The sequence below is a fragment of the Enhydra lutris genome, unplaced genomic scaffold (assembly GCF_002288905.1).
Source record: "Enhydra lutris kenyoni isolate GAN:26980312 unplaced genomic scaffold, ASM228890v2 scaffoldscaffold7, whole genome shotgun sequence".
NCBI lineage: Eukaryota > Metazoa > Chordata > Mammalia > Carnivora > Mustelidae > Enhydra > Enhydra lutris.
In genome coordinates this window covers 312,828-329,702 of record NW_019154091.1, presented here as the reverse complement: position 1 = coordinate 329,702, position 16,875 = coordinate 312,828, and the positions used below count along the sequence as shown (strand labels likewise).

The window sequence follows — 16,875 nt, the reverse complement described above, 5'->3', positions numbered from 1 at the left end:
TGGCTCAGTGGGTTAAAGCCTCTGCCTTCGGCTCAGGTCATGATCCCAGGGTCCTGGGATCGAGCCCAACATCGGGCTCTCTGCTCAGCGGGGAGCCTGCTTCTGCCTCTCCCTCTCTGCCTGCCTCTCTGCCTACTTGTGATCTCTGTCTGTCAAATAAATAAATAAAAACTCTTTAATATATGAATGAAGTTGTGTTTGCTATCTTAAGAGTATATTCCAGTCTCTCTTGCCTGGCATTTAAGACCCTTCTATGTGGCCCTAATCTACCTTCTTAACCTCTCTCATCTACTCCCTCCTCCCAGTTATATACTGAGTATGAATTACTTTCTCTTTCTGACACAAGCTCTGTACTTTCTTATCTCTGTGCTTTAACTCCATAATCTCCCTAGGAAAAAACACCTGAGCCTACTTATTTAACACTGTGTTAATATGTTTACTATAAAACAATCATAAAAATAGAAGAAGACAGACATTTTAAACAAATGAGGAAAAAATACTTAAATAGATTTTTAATTTTTTTCTTCCTGTACACAGTGGATTGCTTTGGACATACTTTGAGAAATCACTGATTTACATGAAAAGAACAAATTTCATACAGTTTTTGTGAGAATTAAGTGAGCCAACACGTTTAATGCACTTAGAACAGTGCTTGGCATGAAGGCCAAATTTAAATGTTAACTCTTCAAAGAATTATTTGAATGCATCTCTTCTGAGGTTGGGATTTCTCGCTGTAGGAGGCGCTAATCTTACAGAGTTTAGCAAGAGGCCAAGCCTAAGAAACCAAAATAAAGCAGAAACTTGGAAAGGTTGGGTTTATAGAATATGATGGAAAAGAAAAAGATATAATTGTTAGCCCCAAGAAAAATACAGTACCCAAAAAGGAAATATAATCACACTATGCTATCTGGCTCTACAATACATGATGTTTATATAGGACTAATCATACAAACACTGGCTCTTTAACTTTAACCAAAAGTTGTGATATAACTAAACAGAAAAAATGGGGTATTAACACAGGCCCTCAAATCTTCAGTTTTTATTAGCAAAGAGCTAAAGTTTAGGCATGTTATTTTAAAACTTGGAGATACATATCAGAAGAAACAGCTAAAATATTCCAGCAATGATTTCTGAGGAATGTGATTAGGAAGGTAGAATACTTCAGCACTATTTAATTTTGAAATTTTGTGTAGGTATTATACCAATTAAACTTTGAAAATAAAGTCAATTTTCTGGGGCGCCTGGGTGGCTCAGTGGGTTAAAACCTCTGCCTTCGGCTCAGGTCATGATCCCAGGGTCCTGGGATAGAGCTCTGCATTAGGTTATCTGCTTGGTGGAGAGCCTGCTTCCCTCCCTCTCTCTGCCTGCCTCTCTGCCTACTTGTGATCTCTGTCAAATGAATAAATAAAATCTTTAAAAAAAAAAAGAAAATAAAGCCAATTTTCTTAAATTTAAAAATTAATAGCCTCCCACCTACAGATGGCAGGTTGAACGCATATGTCCAACTCTACTCTCTCCAGAACTCTCAGTGACATACCAGAGAAAAGATGTAGAAAGGCACAAAAGAGAAAAAGATGAGAAATTTAATGCAGGAGTTTCAGGAATCATATAATAAGACTCCAGGGTGAAAGAAGGGAGAAAATGGAGAAAGAAAAAAAAAATCAAAGAAATCATTCAAAAACCTTTCCTAGAACTGAAGAACACGAATTTTTTAGACCGAAAGGGTCAAACAATGTCCAACAAAACAGACAAAGTATATCCAAACCAGGGCACATCAACGTGAAATTTGATAACAAGAGGAAAAAAGGGATCTTGCAAGCTTCAAAAGAAGTTATGTCCAGTGAGATCAGCAGTGAGAACAGCACCTGTTATTCTTCTCGATGGTTAACAGAAGTTAAAAGGCAAATGAAGCAAAGCCTTGAAAATTCAAAAAGAAACAATTTTATATCCAGTCAACCTATTCATGTAAAAAACACTTTATAACACGCAAAGGCTTTCATGCCTTCTAAGGAATCTATGAAAAAATGTGTTCATACGAAACAAGAGAACCAAGCCAAAAAAAAAAAAAAAAAAAAAAAAAAAAAAAAAGGGTCGGGGGGAGATGTGGAATTCAGGAAATCCGAAGGTTCTGTTTATCAGATGATATTAAAAGTGTCATGAGTTTCTTGGTTTTAGGAAGATGAAATCCACACAAGGCATACCGTTGCTTTTTGAAATGTTAAAATAGTTCATGTGCTCTTAGATTTACACAGTTTTGCTTTTACAGCAGACTGAGGATAAAAGAGATTACAAGAGGCTTTAACTCTTACCTGTAGTACAGCAGCAAATAAGTACACCACAATGAAGATCACAGTTAAAGAAGTGTGACCACTTTTCATCAAGTGAATAGTGTAGAGGAAAATTAAATGTCCAGGAATCACGAGAAGCAGGAGAACCTGAGCAGACTTATTATTCACTCCTGTAGTAGAAAATGTAAAAGTTAAAACAAGATCCTATTGGGTTACTAATAGGTCACAGTTATTAAAATTTAAGGATTACTTTCATGTTACTATACTAAATAGCATCACATAAAATTCTGTTGCTAACAATACATTTCAACCACTCACAGTTTACTTAATTCTTTGAAATTCTCATTATATGTTATATGCTAATTGAATGGCAGGAAGTTGATAAAAACTTGCTATGAAGAACACTGGTCAGACTTTAGTATCTATCATAGTAATAGAGGGAAGACAAAAGAAAATATATAAAGTTCTTAAAGCAAAGAAATGTTCTAATTTTACTTTTCCTTTAGAGTTCTTTCACTGATATTTCACTGGGCATTTCTTTTTTTTTTTTTTTTAAGATTTTATTTATTTATTTGACAGAGAGAGATCACAAGGAGGCGGAGAGGCAGGCAGAGAGAGAGAGAGGAGGAAGCAGGCTCCCTGCTGAGCAGAGAGCCCAATGTGGGACTCGATCCCAGGACCCTGAGATCATGACCTGAGGTGAAGGCAGAGGCTTGACCCACTGAGCCACCCAGGCGCCCTCACTGGGCATTTCTGATCCTCATTCAGAGTGATCTGAAGGGGCACATGCACCCCAATGTTTATAGCAGCAATGTCCATAATAACCAAACTATGAAAAGACCCCAGATGTCCACTGATGGATGGATGGATAAACAAGATGTTTACACACACACACACACACACACACACACACACACACACACACACAATGGAATATTATGCAGCCATCAAAAAGTGAAATCTTGTCGTTTACAATGACATGGGTGGAGCTACAGGCTATTACGCTATGTGAAGTAAGTCAATGAGAAAGACCATTATCAAATGATTTCACTCATGTATGGAATTATGAAATAAAACAGAGGAGCATAGGGGAAGGGAGGGAAAAATAAAACAGGACAAAATCAAAGAGAGAGACAAACCATAAAAGACTTTTAATCATAGGAAACAAACTGAGGGTTGCTGGAGGGGAGGGAGATGGGGGGAATGGGGTAACTGTGTAGTGGACATTAAGGAGGGGACTTGATGTAATGAGCACTGGGTGTTATATGCAACTGATGAAACACTTAATTCTACCCCTGAAACCAATAATACACTATGTTTTAACCAAATTGAACTTAAATTTTTTAAAAAGCCAAATATAACCTTTATTTTCATCAGAAAAGAAGTGAGAAGAATTGTGGGGTTTAATCCTGTGGTCACAATTCTTTGGTAGTCACTGGCTGGGTGACACTACTCCTTGTTAGGGAGGTTCCCCTCTCCTCCTGTTTGCTTGGGATCAAATGCCTACATCCAGAAAAGCCAAAAGGATTACTATAGGAAAGACAGTATATCTGTCTCTCTAAATCACCTAGCAAAGCTTTCCTATGTGTATAAGGTTCCTCCTTTTTTTTTTTTTTTAAAGATTTTATTTATTTATTTGATAGAAAGAGACACAGCGAGAGAGAACACAAGCAGAGGAGTGGGCTCCCCGTGGAGCAGGGAGCCAGATACCAGGCTTGATCCCAGGACCCTGGCATCATGACCCGAGCTGAAGGCAGACATTTAATGACTGAGCTTGACCCAGGTGCCCCATGGTTTTTCCTTCTTGACCGGTGAACAAGGCATCCCAGAGAAAAGGATGAAAAAGAAAAAGTATACAAAGTTCCTCAGCAACTGCAGAATTGATACAAATGACTTTCTCTCACTGAGATTTAATGGACACAATCTATTCTATTTAAAAACTACTCAGGTCTCAGGAATAAAAAAGTCACATCAAACTGACAAAATATGTGTTCAGCAAACGTTGCCCGTCTCTATTCTCAGAGAATTATTCCTGATATAAAATATGTAAAAATCCAAAGGCACATACCTGGTCCAAAAAAAGTTCTAAATGGGTAGTAACAACCTTTGGGTTCATCAGGCAGTTCTCCTGGAATGCTATGTAAATGGAGGTAGGTAGAAATCCTGCTAGCCTGAATGGCCACCAAATTACCACCAATACCTGAAACATAAGGACAAACAAAGCAGTTATCATCATATTTCAAACAATTTGCATAAATGTGACCAAGCAAGGCTCTTCATGTTATAGCGTGGGCCAATAAAACAAACAAAAAAGAATCCTTCTGAAATGTTGACTTATTTAATGTTGAGCTAGGTATTCCAAAGACATAAAGTCATTGTTATGAATTATTTTTTTTTAAATCTGACTCACGGCCTGAAAGCAGACCAGACTAAATAATTTTTTTAGTGACTATCATGGCCAAGATACAGGTAGCAAGGTGTTTAATGCTTATCATCTTAACAAGAAGAAAAATAAGCTTGATTTTTTTCAAATAGGGAAGTCTTGAAATTTCTCTTCCCAGGTTACTAGAGAAATTAGTACCAGGGACTGAAAAAAATACTCAAGAAAATCATCTTTCAAGCTCAATTATCCTCTCAAATACTTTACAGACCTGCCCTACAAGAAACATGAAAGGAATTTCTCTTGGTAAAAGGAACATAAAACCAGATGGAAATCTGGAACTACACAAAGGAAAGAAGGGTGCTAGAAATGTAAAATAAATTAGAAAATTAAAAGGATATCATTTTCTCATTTTTAATCTCTTTAAAAAATAACCGGCCATTTAAAGCAAAAATGATGACGATGTATATGGGGCTTACAACAAAGTAAAATGTATGACAAAAAGAGCACATGAGAAAGAGAAATGAAAATCCAAGTATACTGATGTAAGGTCCTTACCCTTTCTGTAAATGGGCTCAATTATTATTTGAAAGTACTCTGTGATAAAGATATTTATAAGCCCTAGATCAGTAGTTCCCAAAGAACAGTCAGGGGTCTGAAGGAAGGTTAGTTGTTGAAATCCTAACCCCTTGCTAGCAGAGGTCCCAGAAGGAGAGCTTCACAGTACATATTAGCATGATAAAGGCTTTAAGAAATCCTGTAGTAAAGAAATCTATTTGACCTAATGCTTCCCAAACTTAATTGGCCACAAAACTTCTCAAGGTATGCTATTAATCTCACAGAACTAGTATTCTTATGAAATCTATTTCAGAAAATGCTACTACTTCTGTGAGACGTTAATAAGTGTTAAAAGATATCCTCATCAAAATATCAACATTGATATGCCTTACTTTAAACTGTGTATTTTTGTAACCCATAAAACAGATAAATTAGCACTTATTGTGGGGGCTGGGGGAAGCACAGGCTTTGGAATCAAGCAGGTCTGGGTTTAAATGCTGAGTTACCACTTACTAGATGTGAGATGTTGGACACATTACTCTGTTATGGTGAGGATGAAATGATGTAACATGCACAAAAGACCTGCATGTTATCTGGCACATAGTAGGTACTCACTCAATAGTTAGCAAATGATGATGATGATGATGGTGTGTTATTTAGGAGCCCTTTAATAATTTTTTTTTTAAGATTTTATTTATTTATTTGACAGATAGAGATCACAAGTAGGCAGAGAGGAAGGCAGAGAGAGAGGAGGAAGCAGGCTCCCTGCCGAGCAGAGAGCCTGATGCGGGGCTCGATGCGGGGCTCGATCTCAGGACCATGGGATCATGACCTGAGCCGAAGGCAGAGGCTTTAACCCACTGAGCCACCCAGGCGCCCCTTTAGGAGCCCTTTAAATCACACATCCTCTAGCACATTTAGTATGAAATTCGATTTTCAAAAGTTCTGTCTTTTTTGAGGACCATGGAAGGAATCTTCTCTATCAATGTTTCTAACCAGTGGAATTTAACATAAAGTGAGCTCATTGTGAGATCCCACTAAGAGATTCACTTACTGAGATACAAAAAAGATTTTACTACCACGAATACCATGGCTTCCAAGGACAGCACTCCAGGAAGGCTCAAGAATCGTTCCTTACATAAGGTGAAATAACAGGAACACTGATTCAAACCTTCCTAATGATGGGGTTGTTATAATTTAAAATTTTCTCTGAAATATTGGGCAATATAGCTCTAACAGTATTGGTGGTAGTATTTATGCTAGTGACTTCATTAACTAATATTCACAGAAGAGGATTTGAACAGGTGGATGAAAAGCAGTAATCATTCCAGGCAATGAAAATTAGGTCTTTGTAGGGCCATGAAATAGGAATCTGGTTAGAAAGATAAAGGAAAAAGTTGTACACATCCAAAAGCATATAGGGGGCTTTGAAAGTGAAGCAGAAGAATTCAAACTTGATTTGACAGGCAGGAGGAAGCCACTGATAAGTTCATCATCTTTTTTTTTTTTTTTTAAGATTTTATTTATTTATTTGACAGAGAGAGATCACAAGTAGGCAGAGAGGCAGGCAGAGAGAGAGGAGGAAGCAGGCTCCCCACCGAGCAGAGAGCCCGATGCAGGGCTTGATCCCAGGACCCTGAGATCATGACCTGAGCCAAAGGCAGAGGTTTTAACCCACTGAGCCACCCAGGTGCCCCTGGTTCAGCATCTTAAGATTGAGGTAATAAAAACAATGTTTAAGAAAGACTAGCCTGCTAGTGACAGTTAATTGGCATTGAGTAGGGAGTGGGTCAGGAAAGCTACTTTATGACTTCAGTGATGGCTGAAGTAAGACATCAGCAGACTTGGGGCGCCTGGGTGGCTCAGTGGGTTAAGCCGCTGCCTTCGGCTCGGGTTGTGATCTCAGGGTCCTGGGATCGAGCCCCGCGTCAGGCTCTCTGCTCGGCGGGGAGCCTGCTTCCTCCTCTCTCTCTGCCTGCCTCTCTGCCTGCTTGTGATCTCTGTCTGTCAAATAAATAAATTTAAAAAAAAAAATTAAAAAAAAAAAAGACATCAGCAGACTATAGCGCTGAAACATTCTTATACAAAAAGTGAACAAGTGAATTATGTTAATGGGCAAATCAATGAGATCTGATCATTGTCTATTCAAAGAGGGTGAACAGCTGCGTTGATGGTTCTGTGATTTTAAGGGTGGATGATGGGGGGTAGGGGCACTAGGAAAATTGGAAAGGGTATCTAGAGGGGAAATTTCTTCATGGACATTTTACAGTTATGCAAAAATGTAAATGTTCAAGTGAAATTTTAGGTCTGAAGTTAGATTTTGGGGAACTTGCCTTCATATAACATTATTTTATTACACATAAATATATGAAAGCAATTTATATTAAATGTGTAGCATATCCTGTGACATGTTTTCCCTCAGGTAGAATGACTTTTTAAATTATACTGGCACAAACTGTACTAAAATCCAATATAATGACACCCAGCCCAAAAGTCAGTATGCCTAGATTAAAATTATCTTACTAAATGGAATTCATACCAAAAAGGCCTGTGTACCTAAGTATTATAATTCCCATTTTATAGGTAAGAAAAAAATATAAGGCAGATCTTAAAGGGAGCCATAAAGGAGTGACAGATTTTGGTGAATCGAATTGACTTAAGCAATGCTTAAACCTAGCTAACTCTAATTGATCCACAAAAATCGACAGGAGCAGTAGCAAAACATGAGACAGCAGATAAACCCAAAGTCAATGATAATCCAGAACTGAAATATCCTATTTCGCCACACTAATCTTAAAAATCAAGTATGCTCGACTCTTAAACCAATATCAAGTAAGAGTAAGAAACAGTTCTTTTCAAAAATAGGTTGTGCATACTGAGAACAGGGAATGTAATTTCTACCATGAACACCAACCTGGGGGTGGGGGGGAGAATGGAAGGGAGGGGGAGATACACCTCTTAAACTGTGAACCCTAAAATTCCTGTTCCTGACTAAGAGTATATATAATGATTTGATACCATTGTGAAACAGGATATCTAATTCTTACCATTAATAACTGGCGTGTAAACAACAATCCCAACCAAGTTTGGATCAGATACGGTTGTGTCCAGAATAAGGCCCCCAATGCTGGAAGATAGAAAATTGTATAATTTAGGGAAGAGAAATAAGTGTACTAAATTTAAAGTTGCTCTTTACACACAAACACCTGTACTTTAAAAACAATTTTTTTAAAAATTATTTTTTAAAAATTTTTAAAATTTTAAATTAAAAAAAATTTTTTTTTAACATTTAAAAAGTAGAATAAAAAGGAAAAATAGTCCGAGTAAAAATCAGTGAAACAGTGAAACTTTGAAAATAAAACATTGAATAAGCTCTAGGCCTGCATGTCAGGGCTCTCCTCCTGATCTCTAAGATATGTTCCTTAAAACAGGAAAAGAATATGCTTTAGATGCATTAAAATATCTGGAAGGATATATAAGAAACTATTAACCATGTCTATCTCTGGGTGGAGGGACTAACAGAAGACTTGATGATTATTTTATGTCCTTCTGTATTTACTAATTTTTAAAAACCATGTGCATTTATTGCTGTTCCAATTTAAAAAATAGTTGTTACTTTTTTTTAAGTGAGCTCTACACCCAACGTGGGGCTTGAACTTATGACTCTGACCCGGAGATCAAGAATCTCATCATCTACCAACTTGACCCAGGCAGGTGCCCCTAAAAAATGGTTTTTTAAAAGAGTATTTCTTCGTATTTGAAATTAACAAGGCATTAGAGGCATCATTTTTATTGTGTGAAAACTAGATAGGTGTAGCATCTTATCATTGGTAATGAGTTGTAGCCATAGAAATAATGAGTTGTGGCCATAGAAAGGGCTGATTTTGAGGACAGAGGTCTGGAAAAATAATCTATACAGGAGCAAGCCATGTACTCTGAAAGTCTCCATGGAGCTTGGAGATTTGTTAAGTTTCCATGACTGTTACCAATTGGTTAGCTTCAGTTTCTTGGTCTAAATCCTATAAAACATTGCCAGTCCCTATACTCTGTGGGATCCTGTTGCCTAAATCTTCTAGGAAAATGCAATCTACATTACAGAAAAATAAACCCCATGTTATCAGAGAATGGGGTTGATTGTCAAAATATCAGATCAAATGTTCTACCATTACCTGATAGTTAACATTAGGAACTTACTATTTTAATTTTTTAGTAAAATAAATGAATTGTGGCTTGCTATACCTAAATTAATAGGACTTCCCATTAAAAGTTACATTGTAAAATCCCAAAGGAGTCATCCTTAAGAGTATTTTATTAAAGTCTCACTTTAAAAATATATGTATTTCATAGAACAAACGAGTTATTGCCAAAGAATAAATTTCTGTGCCAAAATGCACAGGTTCATGCTGTGACCATAACACGAACACTTGCTAAAATACATCTTAAAATGTTTTTCTGACCTAGGTAACAAAATATTATAGGAAAAATTAGAAAAGACAAACAAAAAGAAGAAAATAAAAATCAACCTCAGTGCTATCATTCAGCATTATACTGTTATCATATTGGTATATAGCCTCCCAGACATTTTTAAACACGTAGATTTTTAAAAATAAAAGCTCACATTGTAAAAGTGGCTTTCTCTTCACTTGTATTAAATTTTATTTTTATCGAATAAACATGCACATTATTTAAAAAGTGAAAGTACCACAAAGCTTATTACATAGTCCCTAGCCCCCACTCCCAGAACCTGTTCTCCACTAGTAATTCTTTTCAACTTCTTTAGCTGTTTCTTCTGGTGTTTAATGCTCTATTTCTAAATAACATGTTTATACTGTGATTTCCTGATTTTAAATTTTAGAGATTTACCTAACGACCTCCACTATGACAGATGGGGACTTAATCTCACTTGCCCTTCCCCTCCCCACTTGGGATCCTTCATAATTCCCTTCCTCCTATCCTGCCAACTTGGTTATAACAATTCTGGGTGAAAAATATTTAGGGTTTATTGTAACAAGGAAATCATTATTCACAACTGAACCATCAAATGTATTATTAGATTTCCTCACTTTTATTTGTTGCTTTGGCCCATATTTTTCCCAATTTTGGGGGTACTTACTACCAATTTGCTTTCAACTTTCTAACAAAGTTAATGAAATGCTTCTGAATACAGTCAAACATCAGGTAACTCATCAATTCCACTTTTGTTTCCTAGAGAAAATCCTCCGTAAGTCCTCTGTCCTGCCAACCCAGATGGTGGCCTCTAGGCACATTACACGGCTGTCACCCTTCACCTTCCTTCAGTCTCCCACACTGGGTCTTGGTCTGTACGCCATGACCAAGTCCCAACATTTCATAGGACCCTATTGTCTGAATCTTCCAGGAAAAAACAATCTACATCACAGAAAAATGAACCATCTGCTCTCATAGAATGGGTTTCCTCATTCCTGTGTCACCTTTCTTGATTTATTTCCTTATTTTGATAGATCATTATCTTCTACCAGAGTTGATATGAAAGGGCATATGGGAAGTAAACTTTTTGAGATCCTGGCTGTCTAAAAATTTCTTGATTCCACCCCTACATCTGGCTGATATTGCAACCACAACTTATGTTCAAAATAATCTCCCTTCAGAGTTTTGAAGAAGTAAGTTTAGGTGTTGCTATTGGACATCATTCAGGTTCCCAATGCTTCATGTATAACTCATCTTTTTTCTCTAGAATATTTTGGGATTTATAGTAGTGTCCTTTGATTAGGCTCTCTCTTGGCATTCACTGTGCTAGGTACTTAATGGGCCTAACAAGCTGGAAGCCCGTGGTCTTCAGTCCTGGGGAACTTTCTTGTATTATTTCTTTGATAATTTCTTCTCCTTATGGTTTGCCTCCAGGTGCCCGCCTCCGCTTTCTGTTCTATTTTCCAGAACAGTATCTCTGCTCTATCTTCTAACTTTTGAGTTTTTTAAAGATTTTATTTATTTAGGGGCACCTGGGAGGCTCAGTCAGTTAAGCATCTGCCTTCTGCTCAGGTCATGATCTCGGGGTGCTGGGATCGAGCCCCTCATTGGGCTCCCTGCTCAGCAGAGAGCCTGCTTCTCCTTCTCCCTCTGTCCTTGCCCCTGGGCTCATGCTTTCTCTCCTTCTCAAATAAAAATCTCTTAGAAGATTTTGTTTATTTGTTTGTGAGAGAGAGCAGGAGAAGGAGCAGAAGGAGAGGGATAAGCAGACTCCCTGCTGCCACAGAGTCCAACACAGGTCTCTGTGCTCAGGTCATGATCAGGTCAGATCATGACCTGAGCCAAATCAAGTCAGTTGCTTAACCGACTGAGCCACTCAGGTGCCCCTATGTAGTCTTAATTCCCAAGAGCTCTTCCTACTTCTTAAATCCTCCTTATTAGAGCATTCTGTTCTTGCATTATGGATGCCATACATTCTCTTACTGCTCTGAAGACACTGAGGAGTTTTTTGAGGTCTTTCAACTATCCCTGTACTTTCTTTAGGTACCATTTTTCTGCTTTCTGTCTCTCATGTTAGAAGCCTTAATCAAATGTCCGGTGATCCTTTCACTGTCGGCTTCTCCGTGAGGGGCACTGCAGAGCACACTTGGAGCTTTCTGTGTATGGAGGCAGAGCTCATCAGAGGGCAGGCTTCCTGAAGAAGCATCAGGTGCACAAGCAGCTCTTTCACTAAGGGACCCACAAGGGTCAATATCCACAAGTTTTTCTTTTGTGCTGATGAGTTTTCCCAGAAAAGAATTATTCTAATTTTTTGCCTGGGGGTAGAGGCCTGACTGCCAACATTCCATGAGCAAAGACTAAGAAGTGGCATAGGGTTTTCACTGTTCAGCCTCTAGATTTTCACTTAATCCTATTTTTCATACAGTGTGTAACTTGCACCCTCACATGTGCAGGTGTTTCCAAATCCACATACTCTCTGGTTCAGTCTCTCAGAGTGAATTCTTGTCTTCTGCCAAGTGGGGGTGGGGAAGAGGGTGGTCCCCCTGGTGGTCAAGCTGGAGAAGGGCTTTTAGGATCTAAATGCCTCTTGAATAAACTTTCCACCGATGATCTTCATTTCAGCTCTGAGAAGTACTTAGTGCCTCTATTTCCTCCACCTCTCCGGGTTTCTGAGGCTCTCAGACCCACTTGCTTCTTATGGGTGTCCCCTCATCCTGCAGGAGGTGAGGTTTTAGCTTTTTCCATTCTGCTAGTTCAGTTAAAAATCATCTGATTCCTATTTTACTAATTCTGTAGAATCTCGCACCTGCTGTCCTCTCTGCTCCCCTTCTGTTTGTGGTTTTATAGCTTTTCTGTTCTATTTACTGTCATTTTAGTAGTTTCAGGAAGGAAGAACATAAATGTGGGTCAAGACACCATGTTTAACAGGAAATTTGTACTCTTTTCTAGCTTGCTCTTTTCACCAAATGTGCAGTGAACATCTTTCCATGTCAATACAAACTTTGTTATTTTTAGTGGTGAATATTCCATTTGGTGACTACACTACCATTTACTAGATTGATAGCTGGTTGCTAGACCTCTAAGGTGATCTCTTTAGTTGTTGTTGTTAAAAATCCCACTGTGATGGGGATCCTTACAACTTTATTGTTTGCATATATCCTTAGTCATACCCTGTGTCCTGTTGGAGTGTCAGTAGTCAAATGGCATGTCCATTTCTAAGGCTTTCTGATACTTATGTGAATACCTTATTATTAAAAATAAGTAAAGTCGGGTTAACACACACACACACACACACACACACACATACACATACATACACACCATGAAACCTTACTCATCAATCTGGTAAGGATTTGATTAGAAAAAAGTTTGAAACTGGTCTACAGATTTCAATAATTCCTGGGATTAATTTCTCTATTACCTGTGATTAAAAAAAAAAAAAAAGACCTGGCTATATAAGATAATTGAACCAAGAAATAAAAATAGGCTGCTGATATTTTAATATATACACAGGTACAGGTATACAGAACACATTTACACACACATTTTAATACTAACCTACTTATAACCATAGCTGTTATGACAGGCTCCCAGCCCGAGTGGAGAACTGTCCTTGTGGCTGGATGTTTAGCAGCTATTATAATCCAGATAGGAGTTAGAGCCAAGAAAAAGACACCAACTAATGGAGAAATGTAGTAATAGTTGTCTAAAATTAAAAAAGAGACAATATTTCAATCTCTCTTCTAATCATGTAGCAAATATAGATATTAAAAGTACAAGTTTCCCAGGAGATAGGATGTTATCCAACATATTCACAGGCTATGTATTTTCTCTAAACTTCACACAAATTTAAAACTGTGGATAAGAAAAAAAAAACTGTGGATAAGGTAAAAATATTAAATAATGTAACTGAAAATCAATACATGAATCCAACAAACATTTACTGAAATAGCTATCTGAGCTGGATAAGAACTGCCATAATAACAGGAAGGACGATAACAGTAAAAAACCATCATTTATTTGGCTTCTATTATTGACCAAGTACTGTGCTAAGTGACTTTTAGGCAACATCTCATGTGACCGTCCTCACAAGTATGAGGTATACTGCCGTTCCTATGTTATGAAGAAACTAAAGCTTCGGAGCTTAAGAACATGGCTAGGAAATAGGGAGAGTCAGGAAAAGATGGCATCTGATATCAAAGTTAGTAACTCTTTTTTTTTAAATATTTTATTTATTTATTCGACAGAGAGAGAGAGAGAGCACATGCACACACACAAGCAGGGAGAAGCAGCAGGTAGAGAGGGAGAGGGAGAAGGAGAATCCCCTCTGAGCAAGGAGTCCCATGTGGGACTCAATCCTGGGACCCTGGGATCATGACCTGAGTGGTCCTGGGATCCTGGGATCATGACCTGAGTGGAAGGCAGCTACTTAACCAATTGAGCCACTCAGGCGCCCCAAAGTTAGTAACTCTTAACTCTAAAGTTAAATGGGATATTATTTTTACTTACAAGGATCTTACAGTACAAGCATTCCAAGGAATGCTGGCCAATCAATTGATAATAGATAGCCCCGATACTAAATAGTGTTCCAAGCTCCAAAATAAAATAGAAAAACTAGGGGTGCCTGAGTGGCTCAGTGGGTTAAAGCCTCTGCCTTTGGCTCAGGTCATGATCCCGGGGTCCTGGGATTGAGCCCCCTATCAGGCTCTCTGCTCAGCAGGAAGCCTGCTTCCTCCTCCTCTCTCTCTCTGTCTGTCTGTCTCTCTCTCTGCCTGCCTATCTGCCTACTTGTGATCTCGGTCTGTCAAATAAATAAATAAAATCTTAAAATAATAAAATAAAATAAAATAGAAAAACCAAGTTTAATAAAAGTAAACACCTCTCTTCACTGCTGAACTTCTCAGAACCCTTAATATGCTAAGACAGAATACAGTACACTGTGTTAACCGTAGTTTGGCCAGATCATCTAGTTTCACATCTTGGTGTTATAACCTACCTCGGACAAGAAATTTCACTCCTATAAACTTCAATTTCCTTATCTATAAAAGGGCAATAGTAATAGTATCTATTTCATGGAGGTATTGTGACTCTTAAGAGAATGAGTACATCTAAGTAGAATAGTGCCCAAGCACCTAGCTAATATTCATCGAACACTTGCTGTCATCATAATTATCACTGCCATTATCATTAACATCTTGTTATCTGGAACACACTGAGATAGCAGATTGCCAGGACTTTGCTATGACCCCTTTGTGGTAAACTGTCTTACTTGATCACAATTACTCATTCTCTCTCCATTCTTGTTATGCTTCCCTACAGAGTGAATATATTTCTCTGCCTCATTGACTTTGGGCTTAGCTATTTGTCTTGCTTTGTAGACATGCTGTATGTCACCTCTGAACAAAATTTTAAGTGCTTTCAGAAATGACTAGTTCTCCCAGTTCTCCTTGTTAAAATATTAGATAAGGGTAAATAACATCCCAATTAGAAGGCAATTCTTACCTCCTAACAACTAAGATTAACAACGACCTCTTTATAGGATCAAACAGGAAACTAAAGGCAAAATCCACTAAACACAAGTGAAAAGAACTATTCTGCTAGGTCAGATCATCTTACGACTTCATTACCCTTTTCATTTTACTACGTCAAAAGAGGAGCACCCTACTCAGCTTTTAAGTTACTCTCAACATTAAATCTCTGGAAGGGCACCTGAAGTGGAAAGAGGCACCCACCACCTCAACCCCAGAAACACCACTTGAACTTTCAGAGCAGGGTAAAATTTTCTCAGTACATAAGCTAAAAATAACAAGTGGGCAGTTCCTTAAAAAGTTAAACAGAGTTATTATATATTCCACTGCTAGGTAAATACCAAGAGAACTGAAAACATATGTTCACACAAAAACTTGTGTAAGTGTGTTCATAGCCTCATTTCTTCATAATAGTCAAAAAAATGGAAGCAACCCAAACGTCCATGAATTGGTAAATGGATAAACAAATGTGGTATATTCATACAATGGAATATTATTCAGGACTGACTCATGCTGCAAGGCAGGTGAAACTTGAAAACATACTAACTGAAAGGAGCTGGACATAAAAGGTTATATGTTGGATGATTCAATTTTTTTGGAAATGTCTAGAACAGGCAAACCCATAGAAGGTAGATTACTGGTTGCAGGGTCTGGGCAAAGGGTAGAATGGGGAGTGATAGCTACAGGTTTCTTTTGGGGTGATGAAAATGTTCTGGAATTATACAACAGATTGTACAATGTTACAGATGTACTAAAAATCATTGAATTGTACACTTTTTAAAGGTGAACTGTGTGGCATGCGAACTGTAGCTCAATTTTTAAAAATTCTAACAATGAAAAAAAGGAGGGGGAACTATAGTTTTCAAAAATGTCAGTCTTAAAGACAAAGAAAAAACATATACAAATATATATACATACATATATAGAGAGACAGAGAATAAAAGACAAAGCAAATGGGATAAAATGTTAACATTAAATGTATCTAGGTCCGGGATATGCAGAACTTTAAAAAGTAGGGGAAAACATGATAGAAATAAACATTTCTAAAATTGATTTACTGTAAACACGTTCTATCTCAATTCCCTGCCAAGTCTAATAAGCTCATTCCTACCAAACTATGATTGCATGGGACACTCCTATCTTTTTCCTGGCTAAGACATAACCTAATTCTGATAGCTAAGGAAAAATTACAAATATAAGAAAAGGGAAGATTCTAAACATTTCCTCTTTGTAGGCTATACTGGTGTTTTATAGATGTCATAAAATTAAAGAATTACCTTCAGAAAATCACTAATGACACAATCAGCAAGAGAAAAATGGATGACTAAAAGCCAAATTTAGTATCAAATTTAATTTCAAACTTTATCAAAATTTATCAAAATTTAAATAATGTCTTCCTTCAAAATGAAATACACTTCAATGATCCTAGTCAAAATAATATTTTGTATTAATTTCTGAGTATATCACAACAGGTATTATAGTAGGTCATTATTCAGCCATTATTCAACACATCCACATCCTAATCCTTAGAACCTGTGAATAATTACCTTATACGGCCAAAGAAACTTTGCAGATGTAAGTCAAGTATTTTGAAATGAGGAAGTTATTCTGGATCATTAGTGTGAGCCTGAAATGTAATTATAGGTGTCCTCCCAGGCGGAAGTCAGAGGGAGAT

At 37.5% G+C, this 16,875-nt stretch overlaps 1 protein-coding gene across 1 annotated transcript in view; it reads right to left on the bottom strand.

Annotated features, from left to right (window-relative positions):
• The window catches only part of LOC111142177 (solute carrier family 41 member 2), a 115,909-nt gene that overhangs the window by 27,449 nt on the left and 71,585 nt on the right, over positions 1 to 16,875 (bottom strand). Inside the window, exons 7-10 of the mRNA XM_022495184.1 lie at positions 13,231 to 13,378; positions 8,274 to 8,353; positions 4,357 to 4,488; positions 2,310 to 2,458 (exon numbers count right to left, since the gene is read on the bottom strand). Coding sequence (XP_022350892.1) covers positions 2,310 to 2,458; positions 4,357 to 4,488; positions 8,274 to 8,353; positions 13,231 to 13,378 — 509 coding nt within the window. The remainder of the gene's footprint in view (positions 1 to 2,309; positions 2,459 to 4,356; positions 4,489 to 8,273; positions 8,354 to 13,230; positions 13,379 to 16,875) is intronic.